The sequence below is a fragment of the Anticarsia gemmatalis genome, chromosome 13 (genome assembly GCF_050436995.1).
Source record: "Anticarsia gemmatalis isolate Benzon Research Colony breed Stoneville strain chromosome 13, ilAntGemm2 primary, whole genome shotgun sequence".
Lineage (NCBI taxonomy): Eukaryota > Metazoa > Arthropoda > Insecta > Lepidoptera > Erebidae > Anticarsia > Anticarsia gemmatalis.
The window spans coordinates 7,585,148-7,599,794 of NC_134757.1; the positions used below are offsets into that span (position 1 = coordinate 7,585,148).

Sequence of the window (14,647 nt, forward strand, 5' to 3'; positions counted from 1 at the left end):
GTAGGTACCTATATAAATTTTATTACAATGCTTTAATGGTCGGTTTAGTTAGATTAAGACTAGTTTTGTTATCACGATCAATGTCTCATGACCGCAATTACAAGGGATGTAAATATCCTCACTTTTCATAACGACATTACACCAAAAAAAACTTATTGAATTGTTAAATAAAAGTAAATTATACTCCTTAGTTACGTTAGTCCACGCATACAGCTAAATGGCGGAGAATAATTAATGTAGGTATAATTAATAGAATTTAAGACTCCTAGAACATCACATTTTATATTGACAAGTGTCTATTAACCTAGGTATTCTCGATAGTTTATTTACTTCTACTTATTCATCCCAAAATAATGAAAATTCATTTTTACTGTCTATAGTTGCTTAAAATAATATCAGCACGCCTAGCTTTTTGTTACAGCCCACAATGTTTTTGCCTAGCTACCTACCTAGCTAATACTTTAGATTTAATTTATTTAACACAATAGCATACTGAAGACAGCAGTTAATGCATAATAAATAAATTAAATTTACTCATTAATGAAGGTGATAAGGCAAAATGAAGACACACAAGACAAAATTTATTTTATTCAAGAATTCGTGGCTAAACTAGCGAGAGTTAAAGCGTTTGTTTGTCTATGGTGTGGTTGGAATGGAAATGGAAGATAGCCATTTGTCTGATAACCAAACAATAGAAAATTATTATACTTTCCGTGCTATTTAGGACTAAAAACGATCAGTCTATTAATGCTACTTACTATCCAGGTTAGTACTTTCATAAAAATGATAATGACTTTGGTTATATTATTGTTTTCATCGATGATGAACTATCGATAAAGTTTTATGATTGCGTCATGTAAACGTATAGATATGTAAAGTAACTGCGATTAAAATACTGAGTGTAAGGATTTGAGTTATAGCTGTGCTGTTGTATTTAAAAAAATCTAAAATGCCAGGTTGTAGAGTTGTTTTTCATATCTAACCTTCTTTTTTGACAGGATAACCTAAGCGTTTTTTTTTACATCTTTACTAGTTGACACCATTTTTGTTTCGGCTTTACGTCTTTATTATTAGATTTTCTTCCGAGGAAACTAATCTGTAATTAGCACTGGGTGTGACTTTGCGAATTCTAGCACTTTTATTATTATTGAAACATAGAAATATGATAAGGTTATGTTGATGTTTTGATTGAAGGATGTTTTACGATGTATAAAATAATTGACAGGAATGAATTATACTATATCACCAAATAGAAATAAAAAACTAAAACTGGATAAATTATTTAGTCTATTTGAAAATTTGAGCGGTTTGTTTTATATTATATGAATAAAGTCAACTAATTAGAAAATGTTAGCCAGAAAAGGCTGTTACAGTGAACAATATGTTAATAATTGAATGTTTTGCAAATGATCATTTCTAAATATTTTTTTAGGGACACACATCAGTCATGCTGAAAATGGAGTGAATACATAAAATAAAGATGGATGGGGAAGGAGTAGACTTCAACCTCCAATGGGAGGAAGTTGAAGTTAAGGTAACATTTTACTGTACTTTGTCTAATATCACTTCTCTAAGTTTGTTATACTGTATTTCACATGTGATAATTGAATTTACATAAAAATATTTGTAGCATGATCCAAATGTGGAATCAGAAGAGGTGATAACGGGTCTGGAAAATGTACAGGGTGCCTCATATTCTAACATGGTAAGGATACCTTTATTACCATTTATAAATGCTAATAACTACAAGAGGTTCAAAATGAAGCTTTATCATTTGAGAACTTTCTTAAGCTCCAGAGTTATGCAACTACCAATTTAGTATTCCAGCACTTAAATTAGTTAGAAAAGGCAGATGTGACAGTCAATAATTCCCAGTTTGACTAATATCTGCAAATTTATTTGACTTAATATTATTAAGTAACCAGATTCATTAAAGTTGGAATAACTATCAAATATTCAGTTTTCAAAATAAACAATGACTGGACATGTACTAAAGTGCATCAAAACAACATTGTAAAAAAGTAGAACACATACTTTTTGGTGATTTTCTTTCAATAGGATATGTGTGATAATGTACATTGTACAGACATTGATATGAATGTAAAGCAAGATGTATGAATTTCGATGGATTAGAGATTGATGTAAGTGGCATTCTTTAGTAGCTCTACTACATGGGGTTGATGTATGTTATTACCCTTCTTTAGTATTTAAGCTTTGTAATGGTTTGTAAGACTTTATGATGTAAGATTCTTTTATGGATAACATTTTGCAATCTTACTAAATTCATTTACTTATCATGCCAGTTTACGTTAGCAAAACAAATCTATGCACAGACAGAAGAAGAGATGATAGCTAACACGGACCAAATGGCTGCAGAGAACTTGATGTACTTGGCACAAGACGTAGTGGGTGGTTATACTGAGACAGCTGAGCTGGCCGATGATCCCAATGTAGAGTGTGTCACTGAAGAAGTCATCACAGATGACTGGGTCATTCCCGGTGGACAAGAGAGGTAACATTTTCATTCTAATCTTTTGCACATTTAATTTAATTTAACCTATTAATGTCCTATTACTGGGTCTCCTCTCATAATTGGGGAGGGCTTAAGCCTTGAGTACACCACCTGGCCTAGTGGGGGTTGGGGACTTTGCAGACTTACAAGAACTGTTTTGGGGAACTCTCAGTTTGCATCACAGTGTTTTTCTTCACTATTGAAACAATTGATATCTGTTTCAAATACACACATATCTTGTAAAAGTTATTGTTGTGCTGCCACTTGCATTTGAGGCACAACTTAACCCTTAAACTTATTTATTTCTATAGTTGATGGGAATTTTCCTAATAGAGATATAATATAATTGCTCATCACGCAAATATTTGTTGTGAGTGGGAAATAAACCCATCACACATGGAGCTTCAGATTTTACTGATAGGTGACCATGTTAAACCTCTGCTAAATGTGTAGTCACACCAAAAGATTAATTGTAGTGCATTCATCATACAATCCAAGACATATCTTTTGTTTCAGAGTGGAAGTTTCCTTGGAACATTTAGCACATCCATCAATAGTAGATATTAAAGAGGAAAATGATCTAGATGTTCCTTTACCAACTGATCAGGTATGTATCATTTTAATGGTGTTATAAGTTATAAAACACTAGCTGACCCGTGCGGCTCCGCTCGCGTGAATGTTTTTTTTTTACAAAGCTTAATTATTCCTTAACAACAAAATATGCTTTTTTTCACGAAAAATATTCTCAAAATTGTTTATTGTTTATATCTCATATAACTCGCGCTAAAGCATATCCGCCATTAAAACTGTTGCCATGACAACGGAATTTTGTTAATTCAATGTCATTATAATATTGATTATTCGCGACTCCGGTGGCGAAACTTGAATTTTCCCGGGAAATGCGTCATTTTCCCGGGGTAAAAAGTAGCCTATGTCCTTTCTCGGGTATCAAACTATCTCCATACCAAATTTCATGCAAATTGGTTCAGTAGTTTAGGCGTGATTGAGTAGCAGACAGACAGACAGACAGACAGACAGACAGACAGAGTTACTTTCGCATTTATAATATTAGTATGGATTATTTAATATCTTACTTGTCAGGCTAGCTTGAGAAAATAAAAACATAATGTAAGTTGTTCTTGGATATACTTATGTGGATTTTAGTGCCATGGACATTGATATAAATGAAAAATGTATCTATCCATAATTATGTTTGTGTCTTTGTTATTACAAACAAATATTGAGATAATTAATACTATGATGGTTTTTTAGGATGAATACACAGCAATGAGGCCGTGGCCATGCGATTTCTGTTCCCGACGGTTTCGGAAAAAAGCGGCCCTAATGAATCATATGGTCGCACATCAGAACGATAGACCGCACGCTTGCAACCTTTGCGGCGTACGTTACGTTCGCAAGTGCGATCTCATGAATCATCTCAAAGTCCACGCCTTCGTCCCGGACAATCCCGATACCATAGATTATGGTGAGTGACACTGACTGAAATCGTGCAAGTTAAACTACGGATCCCTGACAAGAGTTATCTTTTTTTCCAGCAGAACTCCTAGACAATAATCAAATCGTTAAACCAAAGAAAAAGCGAGGTAGACGGAAAAAGAATCCCGAGCCAGTAGAGGTGAGCGAGTCCTTTTCTTTTAAGCTTTCGATCGCTACATTCGCGCGTAAGAGAGCCGCCCTCGGTAAGGCGCCATCTATAATGTCCGGCTGCACAGAACGGCGTGTGGGAGCACATGACGTCGGCGCGCACGCAGCAGTGGTCGCGGCGCGCGCGCAGCCCGGCGCGGCCGCCGCCGTCGCCGCCGTCGCCGCCCTCCGAGCCCGAGCCGCCGCCGCCGCCCGCCGACCCCAGCCGCCCCTTCGTGTGCCGCCACTGCGGCGTCGGCTTCGCCCGGGAGAAGGCGCTGCAGTCGCACGCCAGGGTACGTCCGCGCCGCGCCCGCCCCCCGCCCCCCCGGCGCGCGCGGCGCTCGCTAACGCTCGTGTGTGCAGGTGCACGGCGGCGACTCGCCCGTGGAGTGCGGCGCGTGCGGCGAGCTGTGCTGGTCGCGCGAGGCGCTGGCGCAGCACACGCAGCAGCGACACCCGCACCTGCCGCCCAAGACCGAGCCGACCCACGCCGACTATGACGACTCCGACTCAGGTCACCGCTCCTACACTATTTCTATACTCTTCTCCGACTAAACGGAAAACTGACGACCTCCTGCCGCGATACAGACATTCCGTGAAACGCATTATTGGTGACGGGTGGATGTAGACGTAATTTTGTTGTCATTTTAAAATAATAAATTAATAATCCATGTTTATTCAAGAGCACTAAATATACGGTCGTAAGTTTTAGGAAAAACGACAGAACCAGATTCAGCGCCTGGTTATATTATAATTTATGTTAAAATGTTATACTAACAGGCGACGACATGGAATTCCGGTTATCGCCGCTGTCTCATGGCGGCGGTGGCGGTGGCGGAGGCGGCTCGGAGCGGGCGGTGTACGACACGATGCGCGGCCCCGAGCTGTTCTGTCAGGACTGCGGCGTCGCCTTCCAGCGGGCCGACCTGCTGCGGAGACACGTGGCCGCCGCGCACAGGTACCTTATCATCATGGCTTAGCCTTTTTTCCAAACTATGTTGGAGTCGGCTTCCAGTCTCACCGGATGCAGCTGAATACCAGTGTTTTACATGGAGCGACTGCCTATCTGACCTCCACAACCCAGTTACCTGGGTTATAACACGATATTCTTCGGTAAGACTGGTTGTCAGACTTTCAAGCTTCTGACTACTGTTAACGACTGTCAAAGATCTTCGAAATTGACAGCCGGGACCCACAATTTAACGTGCCTTCCGAAACACGGAGGAACTCGATATGTATAAGATGGTCACCCATCCACAGAACAACCTCGGCAAGCGTAGCTTAACCTCAGAGATCGATCCGCGCGGCTGTTGTTAACTAAGCCACGAGGTACCTTACATACACCAAATATGCGTACATAAAATCGCAAGAAGTATTTATTTCTTTTTGAATTAATGTCGTGTTCCATGGACGGTGACAAATAAAAAAATCAAAGTTTATAAGTTAATAAGATTAAGTAATAAGATTTAAGTTTATATGAACGCGCAGGGGAAGTACTTTCATACGTCAGCCTACTGCCTACAGTCTATCTCGACCCTGTCTCATTTGAACGGTCGACGCGGTCGAAGATCTACTCCTTTGAACAAAAAATAAAGCAATAATCGGTGGCAATTCATCGCTCACAGTAAAAACAACAAGAGTAGGTATCATCTAGGTCAGGGGTTCCCAACCTTTTCTTAGCTCGGGACCACTTTTATACTATTGTTGTTAGCAGGGACCACTATGTTAGTATATTAAAGATAAAGTGTATTAATCATCCAGAATATTTTAAGTTTTATAGTCATTTGCGTACCACATTTTGACTTCGGACCACCGGTTGAGAACCACTGATCTAGGTGATAGAAAGCGATAGTTTAAGTATCAGCGGGTGCGGAGTCAGCGAACAGTGGTACAGTGTGGTGTGTGCGCAGCTACAAGCGGGCGGACGGCGCGCGCTGGAGCGAGGCGGGCGGCGCGGAGGGTGGCGGCGCGGGCCACGCGTGCGACACGTGCGGGGAGAGCTTCAGCGACGCGCTGGGGCTGCTGGCGCACGCCGAGGACCACGCCGAGCGCCCCGCGCCGCGCCGCCGCCACGACCACGCCAGGTCTGTAGCCCACCGGGCCCAGGAATACGCCTCCGAATCGATCCGACCGACGAATCGATTCGAGTCGAAGTCGAATCGTCCTCTAAGATTACGAGCGAGCGCGTGGTCGTGCGTACGGTCGAGTTAGAGAGAGACCGATCGGATCGTTCGATTCGGATCGCTTTCGTTTCGAGCCGACGCGACGCGACCTTCGAGTGTGCCGTCTTAAAATTTAAAGTACGATTTGACGTTATCCAGGATCCGACTCGAACGAATTCGATGATATCGGGAGTGAGCCGGCTCACCACCCTCGAGCTCCGTGCGATATGCGGACGAGCGAGTATCCGAATCGGGGCTCGACAATTTGTTTGTGCGAGTCCTTTTAGTGAACTTTTGAAACAGTCGCAACCGCGAGTACGCTGTACTACGTTGTTGTAATTTTGTAGTACTTTTCTTCGTGAAAACTGAAGATCGAACTTTTCCCAACAAACGCACTATTGATAACATTACATATACAACATAGCTCCCGAAACTACGGTATATAGCCCAGCTGACTGCTTATACAATGGACATATAGCGCTGTATCCTACACCTAAATAAATATAACTCAAAGGTGACTGACTGACTGACTGACATAATGATCTATCAACAAACAGCCCAAACCACTGGACGGATCAGGCTGAAATTTGGCATGCAGGTAGGCGTTATGACGTAGTCATCCGCTAAGAAAGGGTCTTGATCAATCTACCTCCAAGGGTATAAAATAGACGATGAAAGATTGTATGAAAAAATATGTCCTAAGTCACAAACCACGCGTATAAATATTGGTGTTCTTCTTTTGCAGGTTAAAGAGAACGTCTAGAGGTCGAAATAATACCTCGATATCGAGTAATTCACGACAATTCCCATGCAGAGTGTGCGGTATGTTTTTCGTGTTAATTCATCATGTTATACAAGATATCATTTCGTCGTGGCAATATTTTTGACGATCTATAATCGATATGTTAATTTTGAAATCAACTTTACAGGTAAGGTATTCGGGTCACGGAGCTCGCAACAAATCCACATTCGCATCCACACAGGCGAGCGACCGTACGCGTGTCGATTCTGTTGGAAAGCCTTCGCGGACGGCGGCACCCTACGGAAACACGAAAGGATTCATACAGGTTAAAAAAAGCTTTAACAAAAACATTAAAAAAAATTGGCGCAGAAATTCCAGTTCTCGCTTTTTGTTTTAACATCCAGATTCTTAACATTATCATTTATTTATTTAATACCATCATATTTTATGACTATTATTATTAATGTATTAATAAAACCACCAATGTTATTTTCAACCCATTATTCTGACTCAAACTTCGGTCCCCGGGAATTGTTTCGGCATACACACAGTGAGTCGGCTATTAGATAATCAGAATGTAAATTGCAGGCGAGAAGCCGTACGCGTGTGCGGTGTGTCCGCGCGCCTTCAACCAGCGCGTGGTGCTGCGCGAGCACGTGCGCTCGCACCACTCCGCGCCCGACCGCCGCGCCAACGGTACGTGCCCCGCCCACTTGTTGGATCTTCTGCGCTTTGGAACGGCTTACCCGACCCTGTTCCCAGGATAACAAAATGGCCTACAACGTAGCCAGTAAACCGGGAATCGGTGCGATGCGAATTCGTAACGCTGAAAGCTGCGACGCAAATTTGCTGTGATCCGATGTGTCCCCTTACCTTTTTAGAGATATCGCTCATTCGCATTCATATCGCGAATCGATTCGCACGATACGACGTCGAATCGCAGTTTTGTGTCATAGCCCGCATCGTCAGCTACACTCAAACTAAATTATATAATATCCTGGTATTCGACCTAACAGTGATGGAAAGATATAAAAGTTTTAACTAATGCAAAAAGTAAAGTGAAACGCATTCTTGTAATTTATTTAGCTATTTATTGTATTTGTTTAGGGGGCCCTGCTTATTGCTGCGTGGTATGCGGCCGGACGCTGCATTCGAGCGCAGAGCTCGTCCAGCATTTGATACAACACTGCGACGCTAACACCGCGCTCAAACGACAGCCACAGGTACCATTCGCCGTGGCAAATAGACATAACAATATACTTTAAAATGCCGTAGTAAATAATTTCAAGTTAAAAACGACGCCTCGTAATTTTATTCGTTATAAAAATAACACTTCGTAAAGTTTTTAAGATAAAAAAATGTTTCAGACGGGGCCACGGAAGTACAAGAGGAGGCGAAAATTAAAAACCGAGCAGTCGCCGCCCTCGGCGCGTGAGTGGGGCCAGTCGCCGACGCCTCCGCCCGCCTCGCGCTCGCCCTCGCCCGCGTCCGACGTGGAGGCGCCGCCGTCCCCCGCGTCGCCCGCCTCGCCCGCGCCCCGGCGCCGGCGCCGCGCCTCGCCGCCGCCGCGCCCGCGCATGATCCACACCGAGGAGCGCTCGCTGCGCCGCACGCGGGCCGCGCCGCCCGCCGCGCCCGCCGCGCCGCCCGCGAGCCGCGCGCGCCGCGTGGCCCGCGCGCGCCGCCCGCCGCGCCACCCCGCCGACGACCTGCGCGCCATCCGCTCGCGCTCCGCGTCGCCCGCGGCGGGCGCGGGGGCGGGCGCGGGTGCGGAGGCGGGCGGCCCGTTCAAGTGCGAGATGTGCTCGCTGGAGTTCTCGCGGCGCGACGCGCTGCTGCTGCACGTGCCCGTGCACATCTGACGACGCGCCGCGCCCGCCGCGAGTGTATCGAGCGCGCAGACTTAGCGAGTGCCGACGTTGCCGTCGGACGATCCTAAATCTTCGTTGTACGATTATAAATATTGTTATTTTGTATAAATAATTGTTAATTTGGATCCATTATTTTATGTATAGAAGTACGTTTACTTGTGATCTTTTGAGCGATCGTTACGGTTGACTGTCGTTATTGTTCCCCTCCCTCGCTAGTTTGCTGCGGTTTATGTTCAGATCTGAAATTAAATTGGGTTATCTGCCACCGGTGTAAATAAAGCAAATATATTTCAATTTGAAAATGTTGAGGCTAATATCTAAAAACCAAGTTTCTGCTGTATAATGTATTAATTATTAATGTATTATAATTATAAAAAAATTAAACATCACATAATATCTCAGAGGATTCAGCTATTTAGAGGAAATATATTTGAATTTAATTGGATCTTTGTGCGTAGTTATTAAAATTATTTAAATGTAATACGACTTAATGTAATATATTACGATGTAATGTGACAAATAGCTTTATACAAAAAAACTACTTTTCTGAACTTGTATACCACAATTCATGACGTGTTCTCCGGTTGAGTCCCATGCAAGCTTGAGGGTACTATCTATATACTATAATGTGTTAATGACTGAATATAACTGTTCTGCTAACATGCCGAGGTGTAAGGTATCGAGTATGTTGTTGTATTATACTAATTGACTGATTTATTGATTAGTTCAATGTAAATTTATAATATTATGCTAGTGTAAAATTATGTACATAAAATGTGTATGTAATTGACATTTGTGACAGTTTTAATGTTTTCATTGTTTAATACAATACTGTATGTTTTGGGGGTTTTTACTGTTTTTATCCATATATTGTGATATAAACATTACCTAATAATGTAACATGTGCCATGAGATGGTGAAGTCATGTATTACCTCTTTTCTAATCGAAGGATAAAGAATAAACTTATATTAATATGTTTCCGACGAGAAATACGTTAAAAATAATTATTTCAATGCAAAATTATAATTGTATGTAATTTCTTATCTTGTTTTAGACATGAAGAATCATTTAGTGTTAAAATATTCGTGCAATACATTCCCCAAAATGCATGGTAGTGTGTATGCCTATCTGAAATTTATGTAAGAATATCTGCTCTTTGTTTTATAATGAAGAAGATCATTGCAATGTACATATACTGAAATAAAATGTGTATGTACTTTGAAGTCTTATTTTTATTTTATGTTTTAATATTCTCTCCCACATACATAATATTCATTGATGTGTACCTGAGAACGTCAAAAGTCTGTTAACACGTTCGCTGCCCCCGACGCGTATGTGCGTTTCGTAATACGCGTCGGGGGCAGCGAACGTGTTAAGCCGCGTAGCTTGGTAGCTTTACGCATAACGCGTTAGCTAGAGCATATATTAACTATGTCTTAATTACTACTTAGTAGTAATGAAGTCTTGCAGACAATTCCTCACCTCCGGCATCGTATTTTTGAGGCGTCATTTCCTGCTCCATTGTAAAGAATGCAAAATAACTTTAAAAAAATACTTCTTTCGTATTTCGGGATGACTATCTAGCTATTCTATTACTAGCTGGGTCGCATAATTACGTTGATAGTAGTACTGGTAATATTCTTATCAAAAATAGCCCGAATTGCTTCGAGAAAAGGATGGTACGGCCGTGCCGCTTTTTTTTGCTCGACTTGCGGGGGCACTTCCGTGCCCCCAGATTTGGTAAATGTCGTAATAGTAGCTGACTGTAAAACTTTCTTCCTGGTAGTTTGGCAACAGATAAAGCGTTCGTGTGAATTTTTCATTTAATGTCTACCGTTGAATATAAGCACAGATCTTTATTTCTTGTCTAAATCAAAAACCATCCGCAGTATTATTAAAAAAATACCTACAGAAATGTTTTAGAGTGTCAGTATAGCTAATATTCAATAAAACGCACCTACCCACAGCTACACACCAAAAACATAAATATTAAAAAGGAAAGCCAAGTTCAATACAAAATCTATGCCTTGGTGTAGTAGGCTTCAACGCTAAAAAAATGGAGATCTTATGAATGCCAACTTCTGTACGAAATCCAAATGTGTATTTATAGAAACGACATAACGTTATGAACAAGTATAAAACTCTATTTCTATGTTTTATTGGATACCTATATCAAGTGTTGTTATTTAAAATGCGAGATCTATTCAACACACATAGTTTCATGTGTTGACGTTAAATAGGTTTTGAGTTATAAAAAGTGGCACCAAATGGTTCGTGTAATATTTAATATTACATTTAGCGACGTCCAGCCAGTTCCTTTGCTTGAACTTGGCTTGACACGCTGCCGCGTGTCTATATTACCGTAGTATTCGTTCGAATAAGATACATTACAAGTACTTATTCAACAAGTCCGTGACATTTTGAATTTTCCACCTCTTAATTGAAATATTAATGAATCTTATACAGAATTAAAGGTAAGTATGTACATAATCATTAATTATTCAGATTTTTATCCTACGACCACAGGCTAATGAAGCCCTGCTGCTGAGATCAATGAATGAGAATGAATGGAAATTAAAATCATATATCGTTCAGGTGACGTCTCAAGTGATGATTTGTCAAATGTCAAATGAACGTCATACCTGTCATAGTAGTACGTAATGTTTGGGAAAAATCTGATACAATTCTTTTAATACAATTTATACTATTGAATAAACTTTGATGATTTCATTGTTGCGACATCATAAGGATAATAAGGCATTTGAACTGTGACTATAATTAAAATTAAAAGTTTTGACGGAATCACAAAAGTTATCAGGATTATTTTTGTGACCCATTAGACCAACATTTTGTCGATTAATATTTTAAATACCTATCAGCAAAACGGCAGGTCGAAGCAGTATGCGACGGGCTCGAGATGGGTATCACTACCAACCAGTTCCTAGAGTGGCGACCGAAGATGCTTTGGAATCCGAAAACGAACGCATGGCAGGAGAGCTCAGTGATAAAATATCATCTTTGAAAGATATTTCCATAGAGCTGGGAAATGAAGTACGATATCAGGAAAAATTGATACGTGGACTTGACGACGATGTGGACAGGAGTTCAGGTTTTCTGGGAAAAACAATGGGGAGAGTTCTAAAATTGGGCAAAGGAAATCACAATTATTATATATTTTATTTGTTTCTGTTTTCGATATTTGTGTTCTTTTTGTTATATATAATATTGAAATTCAGATGATATGTGAAATGCTCTGTATAAACAATCATATTCATTCCTGTAAGTATGCTCCATATGTTGGTACCTTGTAAATAAAGATCTTAACAATTTGGTGGTTTTTGATACAAAAAAGATTCATTCCCTGGGTTTTTATGTAAAATGATAAAAAATAATACAAAAGGTACAACAAAACAATGGAAGAATTTAGTTATTAGAGAATGCTTTAAATCACTATTATAATGCTCATTATTTATTCACCTAGTCATACTTCCAATGTCTGAATATCAGTATTTTACATGGACTGCCACAACCCAGTTACTTGGGCTATAAACAATCCCCTTCAGTAAGACTGTTTGTCAGACTTTCAAGCTTCTTACTGCTGTTAACCACTGTCAAAAATCTTTGAAAATTACAGCTGGGACCCACAATTTAATATATTATAAGATGGTTTCCCATCCACAGAATAACCTCGGCAAGTGTGGCTTAACCTCAGAGATAATGCTCATTGTGTTTTAGAAACTGAAGTTAGCATTGCAGTTATTGTTAACAAAATTGGATTCTGAAACAAGAATAAGCATAGTTGTGCAATTTTTATGCAACTACCTATTTAAAATAAAATGATACATCAGATAAAAAGTATTTCAATACATTTATTTAATTATATTTGTGCTTTTACAGTAAAGTTCTTGTAACAGGTTGCAATAATCATCACCCACACTTTCTCTGGGCACTGATATCAGTAATTTAGTCATTGTGTTAGATGACTCAGAACAACTTTTAGCAGTGTCTAAAAGTAAAGCAACTGCTCCACATGCATTTTGAAGATGAATTTTATTACAGTATGCACTTAAGTCATCTAAAATTATAGTTGAAGGAACATTTTGCCAATCAGGCAAAGTAGAAATACTCTCAATTAATGCATCTATGCTCTTTACATATAAGAATGTTATCATTTTCATATAATTTTTATTGAATGAATTCAGTTCTTGTGATAACTGTGGTAATTCATTTAATACTTCACTCAGTATATATAAGACTTTTCCCTGTCTGGCACCCAGTAAAGCTTCTTCAAAAAGTCTTTTGCGGGTTATGGTAGTGTTTTCAAAATAAAAGGTACAGCTAATGTTTTCCATTTCGTACAGTGAATCTATGTTTTTTCTTACACTAGCACAATCATAGCTACACTCGAATCGAATATGGCCGGAAAAGTGTACCTCTACTCCTGCATGCAATAATAGCAAAAATGTATAAAAAGTCTCAATAATAAATTAACACGGAAAAAGATTTATTTATGTTATACTCATCTCAAAACGCTTCACCTAATCTTTTACTTTATACGCATCTTGCCGTTTTATTAAGTAGGTAGGTACTAAGTCTGTCCTTTTATTTGTTTAGCTTTTTGTTGATCTTGGATTTGTGCGTAATTCCGCCAATAACAGAGTAATAAGTCCGATTTATAAAAAAAATATTAATAAGTCGTGTTTCTTCGACTGCTAAGCAACTATTTTCTCCTGTGTAGTGTGCTGTGCTTTGTAAATAGAGGTAGAGTACATTTTTACCGTGGTTAAAATGTTGACTACGAAGTACTCCTCATACCTTCAAATGACAGCACAATTTATATAATTATATTGAGGTTTAGCATTATAATAATTGGCTTACGATAAGCAAAAGCAACAAAACAACTATTTATTTATAACAAAATAACGTTTTGTAAAGTTTTGTTGCTCAAGAATGTCATTATGGCAGGGTCGCGTCAACTGTCACAGTTGACACTTATGTATGACTGTCATGTCATAAAAATTAAGTTTCGATACTTATCAGAATCGATACTATTTAATAAAAATTATTAATACATTTCGTAAATTTCACACCAATCGATTTTAGGTATCGCTAAATAATGGTATCGTTATTTTCTACGATACCTAAATTATTCGATAAAGAAACATCACCTGAATTTTTCGGTACCGAAATAATTTCGGTTGGGTACTGCTTTAATATAATAATACCGTAAGGAAACAAAAGGTACCTATCGAGTTTTTATACCACTACCTTAATTCTTAACCACTTTGCTTTAACCTTTAAATAAATTCGCTATCATACTTTTGTGTCAGTAACTTAACCTTATATCGTGACCGCTCTCAAGACCTGCTGTGTACCCTCCCGCTCGAGAGCACTTGTTGTGACCATGTAGTCAGCTCCATAAGTCGCTTTATATCTTCATATTTTCAAGACATGGACAAAACCATGACATGAACAACACCAGGTAGAATTAGTTGGAATTAATCATTTCGATCACCGTAAGATGTTTTTTCGATGAAATAATATGCAATACTACATAATATGCTGACTAAGCAGGCTGGTATGCTACTATGCTTAAGTAACTTTTTTCCTTTTATCTTGGTCTGAATCTATGAGACGAGCACGTGGCTTAGTTAACAACAGCCGCGCGGATAGATCTCGGAGGTAAAGCCACGCTTGCCCAGGTTCATCTGT

At 39.7% G+C, this 14,647-nt stretch overlaps 2 protein-coding genes across 5 annotated transcripts; both read left to right on the forward strand.

Annotated features, from left to right (window-relative positions):
- The first annotated feature begins 607 nt into the window (after positions 1-607).
- Positions 608-10,170, forward strand: LOC142977644 (uncharacterized). Of its 4 annotated transcripts, none has more exons than XM_076121703.1 (16): positions 608-765; positions 1,433-1,534; positions 1,631-1,705; positions 2,304-2,512; positions 3,029-3,119; positions 3,785-3,998; positions 4,069-4,148; positions 4,246-4,452; positions 4,523-4,673; positions 4,940-5,117; positions 6,070-6,243; positions 7,067-7,143; positions 7,251-7,388; positions 7,652-7,759; positions 8,171-8,286; positions 8,431-10,170. In XM_076121703.1, exons 2-16 carry the CDS (start codon positions 1,481-1,483, stop codon positions 8,923-8,925), a joined length of 2,367 nt encoding a protein of 788 aa, XP_075977818.1. In that variant the 5' UTR covers positions 608-765; positions 1,433-1,480; the 3' UTR covers positions 8,926-10,170. The 4 variants fall into 4 exon arrangements, with proteins under 4 accessions (XP_075977818.1, XP_075977819.1, XP_075977820.1 ...); XM_076121704.1 differs by having other exon boundaries at positions 4,072-4,148; XM_076121705.1 differs by having other exon boundaries at positions 2,334-2,512.
- A 1,395-nt stretch (positions 10,171-11,565) lies between these two features.
- Bet1 (blocked early in transport 1) lies at positions 11,566-12,264 on the forward strand. Its single transcript, XM_076121340.1, has one exon. The coding sequence runs from the start codon at positions 11,837-11,839 to the stop codon at positions 12,173-12,175; it is 339 nt and encodes a 112-aa protein (XP_075977455.1). The 5' UTR covers positions 11,566-11,836; the 3' UTR covers positions 12,176-12,264.
- The last annotated feature ends 2,383 nt before the right edge of the window (positions 12,265-14,647 follow it).

Bases quoted from the DNA above. Each gene is read 5' to 3' on its own strand.
- LOC142977644 (XM_076121703.1), top strand. From the start codon at position 1,481: ATGGATGGGGAAGGAGTAGACTTCAACCTCCAATGGGAGGAAGTTGAA. The intron at 3,120-3,784 runs GTATGTATCATT...ATGGTTTTTTAG, and splicing joins TTCCTTTACCAACTGATCAG to GATGAATACACAGCAATGAG. The intron at 7,760-8,170 runs GTACGTGCCCCG...GTATTTGTTTAG, and splicing joins GCCCGACCGCCGCGCCAACG to GGGGCCCTGCTTATTGCTGC.
- Bet1 (XM_076121340.1), top strand. From the start codon at position 11,837: ATGCGACGGGCTCGAGATGGGTATCACTACCAACCAGTTCCTAGAGTG.